Genomic DNA, 20545 nt, shown 5'->3' with positions numbered 1-20545 from the left:
TACACACGTACTGTATACAGTACGTGCAAAATTAATCGTTCCAGCAAAGTAGGCTTTGTCAATAATACTGAACGACTGTGCGTTGTCAAGAGCCAATCGCACAGGTTGGGAAATACTTAACGGTTAAGCAGCCACTCATCTGGCTCTGCAAATAGATCTAGAGTCTGAATATCTCCGCATATATAGCCTGATGACTGGCAGTGCGCATAGTACAGTGCGTGCTCCATGTCTGGATGGCACATCTCTCTCAAATCCATTCTGAGAACGGAATGCAGTGCCCGCGACGCGGGTCAAAGTCAGTTGTTTATTTATTTATGTTTTACTGTTTGCATATGAGGTGGTCCGCAAATGTTCTTGATAACAATCTAGTGGTCCGCATAAAACAGAAGTTTGGGAACCACTGATATAGACAATCTCTAAATATGCATTCTATGCTACGTATACAGTACTGCATATCTGTATGTCATGTCATAAATGTCATGATATATATCTGTATATCTGTATAATTGTGACATAGTTGTGTATGTCATAAATGTCATTATGAATTGAAAATGGGGGACCCTGATGTAAACAAGACGAAAGTCTTTCTCTGGTCTGCCTCCCGTTAACAATTGTGTGTATTGAGCCGTACTGTATTGTACCCATTCTGCAATCTGTTAATAAAATCTTCAATCAATCAATGGCCTGGGCGGCCGGAGCATAACTGTTCTAACAGCAATATATAATCCATTTCAGACAGAACGCACACAATAAGTTATAATAATAAATAATAATTATTATTATTGAAAAGTTCTGTATTTTTAAAGTCGTATTTTGGGGCAATTAACCAATGGTATGCTTTTTTATTTTATTTTTATTTTGGGTAAGAGTTTCCACTCTTAGAATTTGGTCTTGCCTGAGAGAAAAGCAACAATAAGAAAACATTGCTGAATCCCAGGTAAGAGCAAAATAAGAAGAAATGCTAGTTAAGAATGAAATCTGTTCTTATATCGCTTCATGCATGAGGCCCAATAGGCAGGGGCGGACCTAGCCCATTTGGCGCCCTAGGCGAGATTCACCACTGAATGGCTTTTTTCTTCGTAGTTCTCTAACGTTAGTCTTTCTTTCCTCAACGTTCAATTCTATAAACACTTGACCGATACCCATCAATGCACAGCGCTCTAGCATGTTCTGACTGTGAACACCTAAAGCTGAGGCTCAGACCGACCGACCGTTTTAGATTTTTGGCTCATTTTCCCTTATGTTAGAATTTTTTTAATGAAAAAATAATGGTTGCAGATATAGAGGGGGGCGCCAAAACTGCACAGAATTTTTTATTTTTATTTTTTTATTTTTTTGGGCGACCGCCTATATCGCCTGTAGGAAGGTCCGCCCCTGCCCCCAGGTCCCTAGATGTTCCTAGATACCAAGAACATGCAACATTTATGAAAATAGGGCTACAGCTTAACAGGTTAAGCCTCTTGCATCTGTGATGTTATCAAGTGACACTTCAAGTCTATCAAGTGAAGTTGGTCCATTGATAATGAATTACAATAATGACAGACCTTTGTGAATTGAAGAATTGTTTGAGCTATTACTATTTATGAGTTTTATTTAGAGAGTTTACAGCTCTGAATCAGAAACTATGTACCCATATAGTAAAGTCAAGTACTGTCATATTGTCCTAGGATTTGTTCCATTATTGGCAGCTCCAGGATTAGTCTCTTGATGACATCATCACTAGAATATTGTCTCTGGTATTCAGCTTAAAGGACCATATCAGTCAAATTTTGACTCTTTAATGCATTTTGTGTTCGTACTCATAGGGGTATACAGTGTGTTTTAGCTGATATAAGCTTACCTTACTAAACGCCATTCACACTGCCATTGATGTGGAAAATACTCCATGAGACTTGAAGGTTGCTAGGCATAATGTAACTCGGCCTTCTGAAAACCACCATACAAGTTACTTAACCTGCAAATATAAGACTGTTCTGACGGCTATTGATGTAACTAAGAGAGTTGCTGGGAAAATAACTGTTATATACCATGTGAGCTCCACATCTTACTTTGCGTATTGGATTGTCAGCTGAATGAATCTTACCAATACACCTATCGCAGACCAGGGCCATGCCCCCCCAGCTAGTATATAAGCTGGAGGAGAAGCTGTTCCTTTCAGGTGAGTATCTTTCTATAAGCACCTTCCAACACATTCAAGTTCAAGTTTCTTTATTAGTTAATACAGAATACTTTTATATGAAATGCTTGTTCCTGTTCTGCTCCTGAGAGCTAGATAAAAATTGATAAGTAAAAAGAAACTCTTCTCTTCACGCCATACGATGAACAACGAGCATCCATTCCCACTCCACCAAAATGGCCCTTTTCACGGCCGCCGTCTCACACCTGTCTGGCCACGTTGGATGCCCTGGACGCCCTGGATGCCCATGCCTCTGAAGGCCTCTACATGCTACAGCAACTTCAAAGCAACTGCACCACAACATCGACAAAGCAACAGTGTTGTAGACACTCTGCATTTATGCTTCTGCAACATCGACGCGCAAAGTTAGTTTAACTAAAGTTAGTTTAGGTTCGTGTTAACGTTAGATAATGTACAAAATAAACGTATTTCCGGTGCTTTTAGACGTCGCTCTTTTATTTTGAAATCCCCCGAAGTATTTGTGATGTATTCTGCTTGTGTAACTTTAGGTTAGTTTTAACGTTAGCTGGCAGCTACAGGCACTCGAGGTCGAGGAAGAGCTGCTGAATTTAATCGGCAGGAGGAGAGAGAGCTCGTCAAATGTGCTACAACAGTTCTTTATGCAGATGATTCAACATTGTATTACGCGGCACCATCATGCAATGTACTTAATGAAGTTTTGAGTAGAGAACTTAAAGTTGTGCATGACTGGGTAGTATGTAATAGACTTGTCCTTAATATCTCCAAGACTAAATGTATTGTGCTGGGAACAAGGCACAGGTTATCTACAAATCCAAAGCTTCATTTAAACTTGTGTAATTCAGCAGTTCAACAAGTTGAAAGTACTAAACTCCTTGGAGTGATGCTGGATTGCACTCTGTCTTGGTCTGAGCATATTAATTATATTGTTTTAAAAATGGGAAGAGCAATTGGTATTTCCAGGAAATGTGCTTCTTTTGTTGCCCGTCCCCTTTTATGTCAGATAGTGCAAAGTTTAGTTTTATGTCATCTTGACTATTGCTCTGCGATGTGGTCATCTGCTGCCAGTGGTGACCTCAGGAAGCTCCAGGTGGTCCAGAACAGGGCAGCACGGTTGGTACTGGGTTGCTCACTAAGGTCTAATGTGAGCCGTATGCATGCCCGCCTCTCTTGGCTTAACGTTGAAAATAGATTGTCTTTTAATATACTTGTGCTGTTCAAGTTGGTCATGAGCAGTAAGACTCCTGTTTTTATACATAATCAGATTGTTTTTAGTAATACTGTGCACGAGCATTACACTAGAGGTTCCAGTAGTGGGCAGCTTGAATTGCCAGGTCCTAGAACCAGCGCTCTGGGGAGATCTTTTATTTTTAGAGCATTAACTCTGTGGAATGGCCTGCCTCGGAACCTCTGCTGCATTTACAGTAGATTCACTTTTAAAAAGAATCTTAAATTGTTTTTAAATTGTTTTTAACACTGTAAAGTGGTTTTTGTTTTTGTTTTACACTAATGTAATTTTAGCTATATTAATTGTTACAGTAGGTTCATTATGCATTGTGTGTACTGACTTTTAATAATTTTGTTTTTTTGCAATGGTGATTGTTTTTGTGTTTTTTTGTGTGTGGACCCCAGGAAGACTAGCTGGTTGCTATCGCACCAGCTAATGGGGATCCCTAATAAAATCAAATCAAATCAAATCAAAGCTGGATATATCCCTGTGGCTGTGGTTGTAGGCACGAAAATGCAGCTCGAACTACCTGTTATATTAAATTAATTGATTGCTGTTTAACAACTTGTCCGTGTCCAGTCCTTTCGAACTGCCCCACCGTCCGTTCATTGTAAACAATGATGCATGTAATTATATTAACGTTACTGTGTGTTGTTGTAGCTATGTTAATAAATTCTGAATGGCATTCATGTTAGTTGGGTATGATAGAGCATTGAATAGCATCAAGTTCAACGCTAGCTGGCTGGCTACAACAATGGCGGATGGTATTCCTCGCTGCGGGACCAATATTATTATATGACAGCCCCGTCCCCATTCACTACCAACCAATCACTGCTACGCAATATCAACGCAACGGTTGTTTAGATTAGATTTGGGTGAAAGGTACGCAACGTCCTCGCAACACAGTCTACAAGACCCTCTAAAACAAGCGTGTTGAAATCGCGCTGATGTTGTGTTGAAGTTGCTTTGAAGTTGCTGTAGCATGTAGAGGCCTTGAGGCTCATGCTGAACTGTCCCAGTTGTGCCTTTCTTCCTCCCGATGAGCTGTTGGCTCACCGGACCACCTTTGCCCTCCAGTCCAGCCAGGAGAATGCCGGCACTGTGCCCACTGCAACTAGACTCCTCGGACGAGGAACCTCCGTTATCCACATGGACTCCCAGGCTCACAGCATTCCCTGGATCCTGCTTACCGCTCCTGCTTTTGGTCACTCTCCCGCTAAGAATCTACTGAACTTCCCTAACATCATCAAGGCTGCGGCCGAGGCTAAGGGGATTCTCCTACCCAGCCCTCCGTCCATGCCTGAGCCCAATGGAATTGGGTTTTACCACCAGAAACCACCTGGCAGCCACTGCTGTGTCCCAAGTACCCCCCTATACGATCCCTATATCAACAGGACCTGCCATCAAGGCCCCAATGAAAGTCTTTCACAAAGGTTGCGGGATGCACTCAACAATGAACTGCGGGCATCCTGCGGCTTGAAAGCACTTTGGTTTTTCTTTTCTGTCCGAATGCTATTTGGCATCCATAGCAAAAGCCTAAACCAAGCAGCAGCTCCACCAGAAGTATTTTGCTTGTCTACAGCAGCCCAGAACACAGCTGCTGTAAACCATGTTGTGCTTCTTACTTATGTGCTTGTCGTCACTGCTGGTAGGGTGATGTCTTTTTCCACCCTTACTCAGCAACTTCCCTCTCTGAGCCCCAGAAGGCCTGCCTCCTGTTTGGCCCCCTCTCCAACGACGGTCTCTTTAGAGCCAGGTTTGATGAGGTTGCGTCAGCTTTTCACACAGCAGAACTGGAGAGAACCCGTCTCTCTCAACCATTTTTGTGGAACCATCTGAATCCCGCAGATCTCCCCAGGGCAGGCAAGCCTCCTCCAGTCAGCGCCGTGCTTCTCGGAAGGCTTCCCGCTGCGCTGATCAGGCTTGGGAAATGCAGCGCCACTCCTGCTGCTGCTGCCTCTCCTCTGCTCTGCCAGCCAGCACAAGCAACTAGCCTGCTCCCTCTCCTCAGCCATCAGCTGACCAGGCTCCAGCAAGCCTCCCACCAAGTTGGCCCCCACCTGGACCAACCCCTAAGAGACGCAAGTGACTGTCTTGACACGGTTCGGCTGAGACAGGGGCACGTCCTGCAATTTGCTGTCCCCCACCCTTCATTTCTGCATGTGAACCAAACTGTACTGTGTGAGACGACTGCAGCGTCTTCTCAGACACCGTTATCCAAACAAGTCATCTCCATCATCCCTCCACAGGATGTGACGGAGGGCATCAACTCCCAATATCCTTTGATTCCCAAGAAAACCGGGGTTGTGACCCATTCTAGACCAAAAACAGTGTAGTGGATCTCTTTGCTTCCGAAGGGGACAATCATGTCCCCCTGTGGTTCTCCATCAGGCCAAGGCACAACCTCCATTGGGAGTGAACATGTTCTCCCCGTCTCCATGGTCGCAAGGGTTCCTTTATGCATTTCCCCCTCTCCATCTGATAGACCAGGGGTTCTCAAAGTTTTTCATACCGTAACCCCATTTTATTTAGGATTTTTTTTGGCGACCCCACACTTAATGTATTGCGTAATTTCAACGTGGAATTAAGGAATATCAAAATAAAAGCACACGTTGTTGAACTTGATCATGCATATTTATTAGAAAATGTAATTACAGCACTATGTTATCAATACACATTTATAAAACGAGGCATATTTAGCCAAAATATGTTGCCAGAATTTTTTTTATATTTTTTTATATAATTTTCTTCTACTTTCCAATGTGCTGTCACCTACCCGCGACCCCAATTTGGGTCGCAACCCGTAGTTTGAGAACCACTGTGATAGACCATCTGTTGGAGAGAGTGAGACTGGAGCGCCGGACTCTCATCTTGATAGGATCAGGGATCAGCATGCTGGTTCCCCATCCAGCTTCAGCTCCTGGCAGCTCCTCCATGGTCCATTCCATGGTCTCCGAGAGGAAGTGGTCCTTTCCCTTCTACAGTCTCTCTCGACTGTGAACGTCTATGCATCAGCTATCTCTGCCTGTCACCAGAGTTTTGGTGATGAACCCCTATGCAGCTATCCTCTGGTTAATCGCTTTTTGCAAGGCGCTAGGCACCCTAAACTTATAGAGCGCAGTTTAACACCTCAATGGGACCTATTGCTGTGTAGTTTGATGGAGGCAGCCTCTGGAACCTCCCTTGGGTCAGTTGTCTTTTAAGACGGCTTTTCTCCTGGCCATCACATCTGCTAAGCGCATCAGCAAACTGTGCTTTGTCAGCACTTCCGTAATGCCTGGCCATCAATGGAGATGGTAGCAATTCGTAACTGCTTCTCCTCTTTATTGAGCTAGACAGCGTTTTCCAATCTTGGGGAGCTGCGTTGTTACGCATGAGGAAATCGGTTACCTGCTTCTCTCCTGTTACAATTTGTAACCTGCAATTGTAGGTGACCCACTCTGTATTCCTTCTGGGAGTTCTTCACCTTATGATATGACATTTTTGGCTCTTAGCTTTCTCATAGGTAGTCAGCCATTATCTTCTGACTTATTCTCATTTTGGATACACGGCTGCTGCGTTTTTACACTCGGAGGTTGCTTGACCCTTAGGGCTAGGCTTTTAACCTTTTATGCCAGGTCTATTCTTCTTAAACTCTGGGCTCTTTGCCATTATGGTTTTGTTGTAACCTATTCTGCTAGGGTCTTTGGGTTTTATCATATCTTCCTCCTCTTGCACTTCCTTGTGGTGATGGCAGAGACACACGTTATTTGATCAGGCCTGCACTCTCACATTCCCTATTAGTCCAATAGGCAAAGCAAGATGTGGAGCCCACATGATATGTAACAATAGTTATGTGGTATAACTCATATAACTGGTTATATGAATGTGGGCAAAACATTCCTGTTGTCCCTAGTGAAAGATATCACTTGTTTTGTGTGTATGTAATGTAAATATCATTTTTTTATCCACTTTTTCTCCTCTTTTTCTCCCCATCCCAATTTAGCCGTGCCAATTCTCCCCTCCCCTGTCTTGAACGTTGCTCGCATATGCCCCCCACTGGTCGGTTGTAGGGAGGATAGAAGCCTTGCATCACATGTCCCCTCCAATACATGTGGATGCAGCCTGTCACATCTTTTCACCTGCCAGCACGGACTCTCATTTGGCGAGGTGTAACGTGTGGGAGGCCGAGGCCATCTGCAGAGGTGCTTTAGCATCAACATTCTATTACGAGATAGCTGGGCCGTAGCAACGTCTTTTTGGGGTCAGAGGTAACGAGCAGCTGGCGTCGCGTCACTTAGTAACGAGAGAGAGAGGGTTAGAGCATCGCCAGAGAAAGAGAACCGAGGTCACTCATAGCTATGAGGAACGTAAACATTTAGTATGAGATAGCGCAGCGTTGCTAGGGAATAGACTTTATAGCTGTGAGTTCTTCCGGTTTGAATCAGATGAGGTTGCGATGGCGAGACGTGATTACCAATAGCTGAGCTGAGCTCCCAGCTCTCTGAACGAGGGTTGGGAGGGGGAAGGGGAAACCACGACCATGAGGACAGAGCTAGCTACAGGCTAACGGAACAGATAGCTACAGGCAACCACCGAGCGGCAACCACCGAGCGGGTATCGAGAGATTAATCTATTAATCTAGGTTCATTAGACCATCAAAGACTTTTCATTCTTTACGAGATGCTATGTTTATGAAAATAAACATCCTGTTGTTAAAGAGACCCCGTTTCCAGTTGATTCTTTTGCCCGGATGCATTACGGGGACAGTGTTCAGCCAGTAAGATTGCCATCGTCACAACTAAAGACACAACGCAGAGATTTCACGGATGGTGATAACAATCAATGAGGAAGCTGTCAACACTGAAATCTTACACTAGTTTCTTGAAAGGAACTACGGAAGGGAGAATGAGGGTTCTGCCCCGGCTTGTATACTAACTGGGGGGCGTGGCCCTGGTCTGTGATAGGTGCACTGGTAAAATTATATCAGCTGGTGTGCTACTGGCGCACAGAACAGTCCAATAGGCGAAGCAAGATGCTTTGCCCACATTCATATAACTAGAGTTATACTACATAACTATAATTTATAATATTAATGCATAGGGTATCAACTACAATACGGGTATCTGACCAAGGCAAGGCGCACTGGGCATGCAGGCCCAGCAAGGGCATATAGTCTCTCCCGAAGCCCCACACATTAAACCCCGGCATTGCATTTGTTATCGTCTCATGGGTGCTTCCGGTTTGGCTGGTGCGCAGATTTGAATGGCTTGTAGTAGAGTAATACAGTGACATTAGCCAAAATAATTGATAGTGATTTTCACAAGGGTAAATCACCTATGCCTGGCGACTTTCAAGTTTCATGGAGCATATCTTCACTACTTTTCAACACCAGTGGCAGTGTGAAAGGTAGACTGAGATCTACTAAAACATACACTTTATCCACATATTCACACAGAATTTTAAGTTAAAATCAGGGACAATGTCTGTTAACGACGAGAAGTCAAAATTAGACTGGTACGGCCCTTTAACCCTTTCACTACCACACTACCAAAGGGTTAACCCTTTCACTGCGACAATAATAATAATAATAGATCAAATTTATATAGCGCCTTTCATAGAACCCAAGGTCGCTTCACAATCAAATACAGTAGGTTAACCCTTTCACAACCACACTACAGACGTCTGTAGTGTGGTAGTGAAAGGGTTAACCTTCTGTAGTGTGGTAGTGAAAGGGTTAAGGAGAGACTTAAAGGACCAGATACAGAGCTGTACAATATTATAGAAATAATTATATTATTTCAGGGTGGGTTTTCACTTGAACTTCCACTACTACAACAACCTACCACGGGTCTCAGTGCAATTACAGCAGTCCTGCTGCTGTGCGGTGGCCTCATCAGTGTTATCTACACTCCTAGAATCCTCCTCTGCGGGCCCCTGGTGGCGGCAGCAGAGCAGACAGCGCCCTCCGGCTGCCAGGATGGCCTGGGCAGGACACATGGTGCAGTTGGTTGGCCCGGCTCCCTTACACTCCAGACAGGAGCTGTCGCAGTCCTCACAAGCATGCTCTGGACCCTGGTGAGGGGACAAAGAGGGCCTTTATCAAATTATAGGACTACCAATTAAAGGTGCTGTAAGTGGTATCTTTTTGTTCAAATAAGTGCTAAATAGCTCTACATTCCAACGGCCATCACTAGGGATGGGTACCGAATCCGGTACTTTTAAGGGTATTGACTGAATCACGTCGGTACTACCGAGTACCGATTGACGTGAGATCCACCGGTGCCACATTTAGGTAATGCAAAAAAATATATATATGAAGTGTGCCGCACGTTCACGTCAACGTTCATGCGCACAATACACGCTTACCTAGGATTTGACTTGATTCAACAACAACAAAGCAGTCTGGGCAATGGCTAGCCGAAAACGGTGTGGTTACAAGCTAGATGCAGACAACGCTCGCTGCAATATTATATATTATATATATGAACAAATTGTTCTAAATAAATAATAATGATAATAAATCATTTTAAGTTTGGATTTTTTTTTTTACAACTGAGGTAGGTAGATTACATTTTTATACACTAAAGTACAGAAAAAAATTTACCGTCGGGTACCGGTATCGATTCACAGGTGAACGGTACCCAACCCTAGCCATCACTGATATGGAGTGTTTGGTCAGTAACATGGGTCTCCCAGTCCCTCCGCTCTGCAGTAAACACAAAATAAATCTTCTGGTATCCCTTCCCACTTTATCCAATCAGGAGAGAGAACCCTAAATATCTTTACTTATTTCAAGAAATTGAAATGTTTTGCTTACTGCACTGGTAGATTATTTTACTTGTTCCAAGGACACGTTTGCTTAAAACTAGTTTTTATTTCTTATTTTTGTCGAGAAAACTTTTGCAGTATGGAGTTCTCTCTCCTGATTGTATAAAGTGTGAACAGGATACCAGTACATGTATTTTGTGTTTACTGCAGAGCGGAGGGACTGGGAGACCCATGTTACTGACAAGACAATCTATGTGACCATGTCTTTCGTTGGCTTGTGTGTTTGTTTTTGCTAGGGCGAGTTTGTTGATTTGCAATTCCCATAATATCAATTTTAAGCACAAAGCAGGTCTAAACTGATTGGATTATCTTAAGTGACACAAATGCCCTTCAGCATAACCAATATTAACCTTGTAGCTACCTGTCAAATCGCTCCTTCCAATCCAATCGGGAGCCGCCGAGTTAGGTGCCAAGAGATTGATTTGGAAATCGTGACGCAGTAATAATTATCCCACTCTGCTGTGTGAGACTTACAGAGACGTGAGGAACTCAATATCACTGCTGTTGGAAGTTAGAGTATATTAGTGCTGATGTATTGCAATAGCCGGTGCAAAGGTGTCTGAGGCCAGTGTTCGTACATTTAATGGAATAGGGGCCACTTAAAAGGAACACGCCAACTTTTTGGGAAATTCGCTTATTTGCCATCTACCCTGGAATTAGACAAGCAGATACATACCCTTTTCTTCTCTGTGCATGCATTAGGCTTATGGAACAGCCGCACTGTTAGCCTAGCTTAGCGTCATTCACTGGAAGTAGGTGTGCCAGTGTAGCCTAGCTCCCAACAGTCACGAAATACAACTCCAAAACTTTCCTGTAAACATGTTGTGACCTGTGTATTTACCACATGGAGAAAATATATAATAATTCAACATTTTCGTTTTCTAAACAGATATATACTCCGATAATTTTTTTGCCGAACCACTGTTGCCTGGGCACAGTGATTTCATCACCTCAAAAGCCCTGTTTTTCAAAAAGTAACAGGGCTTTTGAGGTGATGAAATCACTGCACCCAGGCAGCAGTGGTTCGGCAAAAAAGATTTCTGAGTATATATCTGCTTAGAAAACGAAAATGTTTGATTTTGTCTGGTATAGGGGTGGGGGGACCGACTGTAAAAATCTAATCTTCAAATAAAAAAACCTTGATAAAAAAAAAGAAAACGAAAATGTCTAATTATTATTTTTTATTTCTCCACGTGGTAAATACACAGGTCACAACATGTTTACACGAACGTTTTGGAGTTGTATTTGGAGTGTATTTCGTGACTGTTGGGAACTAGGCTACACTGGCACACCTACTTCCAGTGAATGACGCTAAGCTAGGCTAAGGGTGCGGCTGTTCCCTAATGCATGCACAGAGAAGAAAAGGGTATGCATCTGCTTGTCTAACTCCAGGGTAGATGGCAAATAAGACAATTTCCCAAAAAGTTGGCGTGTTACTTTAATGGAATAGGAGCCACTTTTCTTTCTGAATAGTTGACATTTGTTACACAGTAATATTGAACGGATACTTTTAACATTTAGTACTTTCGTTGGTAAAGTATGTCCTATCTCTAAAATGGTATTTTAGCATTACGAGCATTCCTTGTTGAAACCATGGAAACTACTAGCGGTGAGCTTGCAGCTTGCTGTGTCCCATAGCTTCAATGGCATTTTAGGGGATCTGAGGAATTTCTGAAATATAGAAATGTTTACTTCATTGTGGCATGTGTTTAGCCCTAATTATTTTTCTTAAAAACATGAATCTATCCTCATAATTGAACTATAAAGGAAGGAATCTCTGTCTGGGTGGCTCGCATATCTCGAGTACCCTTCATCTGATCAACTTCACACTTGGTTGAGGACTAAAGGTAGTGCAGTCAGTGTTTCTGGTGCCATTTGGCCAGATGGTGGCGCTATAACAACAAACTTTACACATATTTCGAGAACCATTCTTCACACTTGGCAGGTATATTGCTGAGGACCCAAGGAAGTGCAGTCAGTGTCTTTGGTGCCATTTGGCCAGATGGTGGCGCTACAACAATGAACTTTACTCATATCTCGAGAACCGTTCATTCGATCAACTTCACACTTGCAATCCAGCTGAATTCCTGCCAAACTGTACCTGGAGACACAATTCTATTACAAACACTACCCAGGTCCATGGTGAAGGTCATGTCTTTTTTAAGATAATTAAGTTATTCAAAGCTACCACAATTACGTTATATATTAAAAGTCAACACATAGCTGTTTCAAGGAACAGGATAGACCCTTTTTCTGTTAATAAAAATGATAACCTATATTGGTATGCATGTGCAGCTTGGCATCTGTTAATCTGTTCATCGACTACAGCTCAGCATTCAATACCATAGTCCCCTCCAAACTCATAGCCAAGCTCAGGGACCTGGGCTTGAACTATGACCTCTGCCAGTGGGTCTTGGACTTCCTGACGGGCAGACCCCAGGTGGTGAGAGCAGGCAACTGCACCTCCTCATCCATCACTCTCAATAGGGGCCCCCCAGGGCTGTGTTCTGAGTCCCCTCCTCTACTCCCTGTACACACAGTAGTGGTGGGCCTGATCTCTGCAAACGACGAGAGGGCCTACCTGGAGGAGGTCAAGGTTCTAGCGGGATGGTGTCAAGAGAACAGCCTCTCCCTGAACGTCAGCAAAACAAAGGAGATGATTGTGGACTTTAGGAGGTTGGGGGTCAGGGACTACAGCCCCCTCAGCATCGACGGGGCACCGGTTGAGAGAGTGAACAGTTTTAAGTACCTCGGAGTCCACATATCCGAGGACTTGACATGGACCTCACACATTGACAGTGTTGTGAAGAAGGTACGGCAACGCCTCTACTTCCTCAGACGCCTAAGGAAGCTCCAAGTCAGTCAGAAGATCCTTAAGAACTTCTACTCATGCACAATAGAGAGCATACTGACTGGCAATATCACCTCCTGATTTGGGAATAGCACCGCACAAGACCGTAGCAGACTACAGAGAGTGGCCCGCTCAGCCGAACGCACAATTGGAGGGGGGCTTCCCACTCTCCAGGGCATTTACAACAAGCGGTGCATGGGCAAGGCTAAGAGAATTATCAAAGACTCGAGCCACCCAAACAACTGCCTCTTTGAACTGCTGCGGTCAGGCAAGCTATACAGGAGTCTCATGGCAAGCACAGAAAGACTCAGAAGAAGCTTCTATCCCCAGGCCATCAGGATGCTCAACGAACAATAACACTATGTAACAACCATCAAATGCACTCACAGCACACACATCCACACCCACACGCACACACTCACTTTAAACATACAACTCACTGCAGCACCCACTTTAACCACTTTAGTACACCTAAGCACACTTTATATTTATCGGTAAAGAATTTGCACTACAACCCATACCTCATTACACCTTACTGTAAATTATATTGTACCTAAATTGTACCTCATCCCACTTCTGCTTTTCACTGTATATTATATTGTATGGTAACTCAGTTACTTCTACTCTACATAGAGCATTGTATATATGTATATACTGAACATTTTTGTCTACGTACTTGACTTCTATTTTATACTTGCTATACTTATTTTATTATCTATTTTTGCCTAGCACAGTCTCTGGAGCGAAACAGAAAGAAGCATTTTGTATAAAAGTATTCTGTACTTCTGTATGACAACTAATAAAGAAACTTGAACTTGAACTTGAACAGAAAGTCAGTGGAATGCCATAGTTAACCAGCTATGCCATTAACCATCAAAAACCGTCAACACTATCTAAATGAATACACTTTGTCCAAGAGTGGCTTTCATGTCATGCTCTTTATTCATGCAGTTAATTAATTTATGCAAGACATTAGCAAGTGCATGTATTATAATATTGATTTTCCAAGTAATTAAAACATTTTGAATGCTGAAAGTATATTTTTAGGTCCTATAATATCATTGTCAATGCAGTGCTTCCAATTCCTCTCAGGACACGCATTGAGTCTGTTAACCCTTTCACTACCACACTACAGATGGTTAACCTTTCACTACCACACTACAGAAGGTTAACCTTTCAATAACACACTACAGACGGTTAACCCTTTCACTACCACACTACAGAAGGTTAACCTTTCACTACCACACTACAGATGGTTAACCCTTTCACTACCACACTACAGACGGTTAACCCTTTCACTACCACACTACAGAATGTTAACCTTTCACTACCACACTACAGAAGGTTAACCTTTCACTACCACACTACAGACGGTTAACCCTTTTACTACCACACTACAGACGGTTAACCACTATGTATGTGGTAGTGAAAGGGTTAACCTTCTGTAGTGTGGTAGTGAAAGGGTTAACCATTTGTCATGTGGCAGTGAAAGGGTTATTCTTCTGTAGTGTCGCAGTGAAAGGGTTAAAAGTATACTTCTACTGTACCTTTCTGAGAGTATACTTGTAATGTGTTTTTTGTACTTTTGGTACCAATTCAAAGCACATGTTTAGTATGATAGTCATCAATATTCTGTAGGTAAGTGTAAGTGTAATCTAAGTACTGTAATAAAAATACAACTTTAGTAAACATATTCAAAATTTACTATTTTGGTAAGCAATACATTTACAATACAATTTGGTAAGAAAATACATCAAAGGTAGAAATTTATTTAAGTATGATTTAAATATATTGAACTTAAATGGTTTCAATTTAACACAACTTTAGTAAACGTTCTGAAGACATAAAAAGTATGGTATATACAATGTATACTTTCAGAAAATATACTTAAAGTGTGAGGATTGGTCCGATTCCGCACGCTTCCAGGTACCAATTACCTTCGCGCACCTGAAGTGTGTTTCGAATCAGCTCGGTGGAGCCCTTATATACTCTTGGGTTCTGTACGTTCGGTGTCGGGTCGTTTTGGGCTTACCACTAGCTGCTACCACTAGCTGCTGCTTGTTTTCCTCCCGTGTTGTACCTCGTCTGTTTTCTCCAGGACGTCTATGGAGGTCGCCGCTGTTGCTTCTCTCTGCCATCCGTTGGATCGGTGCCTCGTTGCCCGCTTTGCGCAATTGCGCCTTGGTGAGTTTTGGAAACGTATTTTTTGGATGCTCTGTTTTTTCTCGCATTTTTATGGACTCGGGACCTATCTGTTTTTTGTGTGTTTACTAAACACTGAAGAATTGTCGCTTGTGTTTGTAAGGAAGACTGGACTGCCTTGTATCCCATTCGCTCGTTTGTTTACATTCTCTCTCTCTCTGTTCCTTCCCGAGTGGATCTTCAAGTAGCTGCAGAGCCGCAGAGTCAGAGGCGCAACGCCACAGTGCCGTCTCTGCTCTGAGACGAGCTGCAGAGCCGCAGAGTCAGAGGCGCAACGCCACAGTGCCGTCTCTGCTCTGAGACGAGCTGCAGAGCCGCAGACTACTCTGCCCAGGAACATTCTCCCCTTGTGCTTTTTGTTGTTTTCGCTCATTTCTGTTTTGTAAATAAATACGCCCTGGTTTTTGGCTAACTCTGAACTACCCGTCTGTGCCGTGCTGTTGGGGTTGTTAACAAACCATAACATAAAGGTGCTATAGTGGCAGCTTATGGCCTCATTTCGACACTAGATGTCGCACTAGAGTGTCATTTATCTAATCAGGTGCATTCCACTTGGGGAAAATAATGGGAAGTAGGGAGGGAATACATACCGGCAACGTCTTTTTGGACCGGGATGTATTATTCTTTTTAAATGCTTACTTGTAAAATTGTATCTATAGCACCTTTAAGTAGGTTAAGTTTTATTTAATTACATTTTTTAAACTTTGGTTTGACAACAGACCATGCAACAACCAGACATTTTTGCTATTAATTAGTAAATGTATCTAATTCATTAGTTTGAGCCTGCTAACCTGGTGGACATGTTATAATGTGGGCTGGGGCAAAACACTACATAGGTTCCCAACCTGCACACAGATCTTTGTGATGACATTGTAAAAAATATATATATATATGACTTGGTTTCTGTTACCTTGGTCATAGTAGGGTATTGGCCTATGTCGCACATAGACTCACACATGCCATCCGAGAGTGTGTATTCCATGTGACATGAATCACAGGCCTGGGGAGATTTTCCTGTGGGGACATAGCACAACGTTGTATTACTGTAGTTAACGAGTTGAAATCTTTACATCGTGAGTTAGAGATTCTTAAGTCTAATTCAGTTAAGATGATATAAGATATTCCTTTATTGATCCCCTTGGGGAAATCCGGGCATCATAGCAGCATGGGGGAGGGGGAGGGGAGGTACAGGTATCGGCATGGTAATAGTAGAAAGACATAAATATGCAATAAAATTGTATCTGAATATAAGAATATGAGAAAAACTAACGGTGTCAACAATATAATTACCTCTGAATGTTTTATTGTTAACCTTGACTTTTAACTGCCTTGTGTTTTTTTTTTAATTATTATTTTTCTATGATCTGTAAGGTGACCTTGGGTATTATTATTATATAGAAATGAGAAAAATAAACGGTGCAGATGAGGGTCTATATGCCGTTAATAGCATGTGTTTGTTTTTCTACTATACGTCCCATATCAGGTCATTACACAATCCTACTCAGAGCACTACAGCACTTCTGCAGTCCCTGGACTGAACAACGGAATCAATATCTGAGCACTCTGAGAAGTGTTTGTGGAGAGTCTGTGTGTGCATGTGAAGAGGCAAGAGTTAGGGAATATAGTGTGTGTGTGTGTCTGCACTTGTATATGTGTTCAGGTGTTCTGTGTCTATGTTATATTATAATACTCCCTCTCCTCTCCCTCTTCCTCTCCTCTTCTCTCCTCTCCCTTCCTCTCTTCTCCTCACCTCTCCCTCTCCTCTCTCTCTCTCTTCTCCTCTGCTCTCTTCTCCTCTCCTCTTCTCTCCTCTCCCTTCCTCTCTTCTCCTCACCTCTCCCTCTCCCTCTCCTCTCTCTCTCTCTTCTCTTCTCCTCTTCCTTCTTCTCCTCTCCCGCACCCTCTTCCTCTCCTCTCTCTCTCTTCTCCTCCTCTCCCTTCCTCTCCCTTCCTCTCCTCCCCCTCTCCCTTCTTCTCTTCTCCTCCTCTCTCTCTCCCACTCCTCTATCTCTCCCGCTCCTCTCTCCTCCCCTCTCTCTCCTCTTCCTCTCCTCTCCTCCCCTCTCTCTCCTCTTCCTCTCCTCTCCTCCCCTCTGTCTCCTCTCCCTCTTCCTCTCCTTTCTCCCGCTCCTCTCTCTCTCCCGCTCCTCTCTCTCTTCTCCTCTCCTTCCCTCTCTCTCCTCTCTCTCCCCTCCCACTCCTCGCTCTCTCTCTCCTCTTCCTCACCTCTCCTCCCCTCTGTCTCCTCTCCCTCTTCCTCTCCTCTCTCTCTCCCGCTCCTCTCTCTCCTCTTCCTCTCCTCTCCTTCCCTCTCTCTCCTCTCCTCTCTCTCCTCTCCCACTCCTCGCTCTCCCGCTCCTCTCTCGCTCTCCCGCTCCTCTCTCTCTCTCCCGCTCCTCTCCTCCCCTCTCTCTCCTCCCCTCTCTCTCCTCCCCTCTCTCTCCTCTCCCGCTCCTCGCTCTCCCGCTCCTCTCTCTCCTCTTCCTCTCCTCTCCTTCCCTCTCTCTCCTCTCCTCTCTCTCCTCTCCCACTCCTCGCGCTCCCGCTCCTCTCTCTCTCTCCCGCTCCTCTCTCTCTTCTCCTCTCCTCCCCTCTCTCTCCTCTCCCACTCCTCGCTCTCCCGCTCCTCTCTCTCTTCTCCTCTCCTCCCCTCTCTCTCCTCCCCTCTCTCTCCTCCCCTCTCTCTCCTCTCCCGCTCCTCGCTCTCCCGCTCCTCTCTCTCTCTCCTCTTCCTCTCCTCTCCTCCCCTCTCTCACCGGTACATGTTTTGCAGCTGGCGTGGCAGGTCTCGCAGGTCCCGTGCGCGGCGTCGTGATAGTGTCCCCGCGGGGGGCAGGTGTAGAGACAGCGGCCTTGTTTCCGCAGGTAGAGGAGCCCCAGAGCGCAGCTCAGACAGCCGTCCTCCCCGTCTGCGAGACACTCACCGCAGCTCGCGGCACACCTCTCACAGGTCCTGGAGGCCGCGTTACCATAGTGACTATACCAGGCAGACAGGGAGAGAGAGCTGTCACAGAGTGTAGGGGCTTTTCGGTGCTGTGTGTGTGTGTGTGTGTGTGTGTGTGTGTGTGTGTGTGTGTGTGTGTGTGTGTGTGTGTGTGTGTGTGTGTGTGTGTGTGTGTGTGTGAGAGAGAGAGAGACGGAAGTTATGCATGGGAAAAGTGTATGCCATTATTTTGTACTAATGTATGTACTGTGCTTATTTATTTATTTAAACTACATTATGGATGAACATTTTCATGTAAATGTGCCAGATTATAGCCAGAGGCCTCATTTCCATCTGTAGACCCTTTTGCAGGTTGATGTTAACAGATCAGACAAATGACAAATGTACACAAACCTCACAACCATTCAAAACGGACGGTAGACGAAACAGACAACGACAACACAATATGTATGATGTGGCGAGAGACATAGGGAGACCATAAGAGAGCCGTCACAGAGGGTAGGGACTGTGTGCGTATGTATACTGTGTGTACATGTGTGTTGTTTGTGCTTGTGTGTATTCTGGGCTGAATGTATGGAGGGTGACACGTAACGGAAATAAATAGCTCCCTGGGGTATTTAACCGCACATCAATTTATCGGCACATTAATTTATCTCTCTCAATCACTTCAGCACAAATAAAATAAAGCCTGATTAGCATTTTACAGGGCACATGAAGGGCTATTTAAATCTCAAGCGAAATTATCTTGTATCTCCACGCGGAGGCCCGTGTCTCTCTCAGCGTCTTAACGCAATGCAGTAGTGTTTGTAGCGAGAGAGAGAGTGAGCGGGTAAGGAAAGCTTGTACGAGCCAAAAGCAACTAATCTTTTACTGGAGGACAGCGCTATGAAAGCAGATAATATGATGGATCATCAGCACAGCTGGATGGGGAGTACATTACCTCGGCTGGCAGGTCTCCACGCATTCTTTACCCTCTCTGAAGAGGTGGGCTTCGCAGGTGAGACATTCGTGGCTATGTTTGCCCGTGCAGGACTGGCACGCCGTGTGGCACAGCTCACAACGCTGCCCTGCCCCGTCCTGGTAGAAGCCCACGGGGCAGTCGTCCATGCAGGTGCCATCTGTATACGCATGAAACACACAGATGATCACACACCGATGCACAAAACGCAGAATGATCACACCGACACACACAATCGCTCATTCATGCACACGAGAGGTATGGCTCCGTACGACGTGGATAGCACTCCGAAGACTCGTTAATGATAATAGGACTGGCTGATGATGAGGAAGATCTCGCTGCTCACCAACTGCTGTTACTTGAAACACACGCTTCTTGCGAAGGTAAATATCTATAACCGTACGCCGATGAGACGACATGACGGAGGGGGTTCCAAGCAGGGCAGCCGTGCCATCTTAAATGGATTACTTTTTTTAGAGGATTCAGAAGCTGATTAAATGGACCTTTCTTTGAGTCGTCGGTAAACATCAAAACAAAAGCCCAATCGTCTCCCACTTACTCAGCAGGAAGTGTTTCTGGTTGCAGCTCAGGCACTGGGTCTTGCCAGGACCGGAGCACTGGCGGCAGTACTTGTGGCAGGGGTGGCAGCCGCCGTCCTGATCGGCGTACTGGTGAGAGGAGCACTTGGCCCCCAGGGGCCCACAGTGTCCATGGCCGTCCAGCCTCAGGCCCTCCCTGCAGCTGGTGCAGGAGCCAGCCAGGGGCCCTGAGCACGTCAGACAGGTGGCATCGCAGTCTGGAGAAACACACATAACAATAACAATAATAATAATAATAATAATAATAATAATAATAATAATAATAATAATAATAATAATAATAATAATAATATCTTATTTCAGGAGACCCAAGGCACTTAAACAATGATTACAATCCTACTGTATGTCTACATAGAACAGGGTGAATCTGCATTTTGCTATGATGCCCCTCCAGCTCATGGAATGAACTCCGACAGTCCTTAACCCTTTCACTGCCACACTACCAAAGGGTTAACCCTTTCACTGCGACAATACAGAAGGTTAACCCTTTCACTGCCACACAACAAAGGGTAACCGTTAACCCTTTCACTACCACACTACAGAAGGTTAACCTTTCACTACCGGTTAACCTTCTGTAGTGTGGTAGTGAAAGGGTTAACGCTTGAGATTATCCCCTCTGTTGTAGGGTTTAAAACATTGATCTCCAACCTTTGTCAATCAAGTTGTGCGTGTTTTAATTGATTTGTTATCCTTGCTTTTTGCCTCGTCTTGTTGTCTTATTGTTACGGTATGCTTTTCTTTGCTTATTTCTGTATGTACACTTGATGTGACTGTACAGTAAATGAGGGAAAGATCAGT

At 44.2% G+C, this 20545-nt stretch overlaps 1 protein-coding gene across 1 annotated transcript in view; it reads right to left on the bottom strand.

The window, feature by feature from the left end:
- Positions 1-20545, bottom strand: part of pcsk5a (proprotein convertase subtilisin/kexin type 5a) — a gene marked incomplete at both ends in the record, with an annotated part of 120863 nt that overhangs the window by 14493 nt on the left and 85825 nt on the right. Inside the window, 5 exons of the mRNA XM_084325006.1 lie at positions 9209-9437; positions 16157-16260; positions 18003-18223; positions 19131-19308; positions 19708-19944. Coding sequence (XP_084181132.1) covers positions 9209-9437; positions 16157-16260; positions 18003-18223; positions 19131-19308; positions 19708-19944 — 969 coding nt within the window. The remainder of the gene's footprint in view (positions 1-9208; positions 9438-16156; positions 16261-18002; positions 18224-19130; positions 19309-19707; positions 19945-20545) is intronic.

The sequence above is a fragment of the Notolepis coatsorum genome (genome assembly GCF_963971535.1).
Source record: "Notolepis coatsorum genome assembly, chromosome: 11".
Classification (NCBI taxonomy): domain Eukaryota; kingdom Metazoa; phylum Chordata; class Actinopteri; order Aulopiformes; family Paralepididae; genus Notolepis; species Notolepis coatsorum.
Note: the sequence above shows the minus strand (reverse complement) of the source record. Positions and strands in the feature narration are given on the sequence as shown.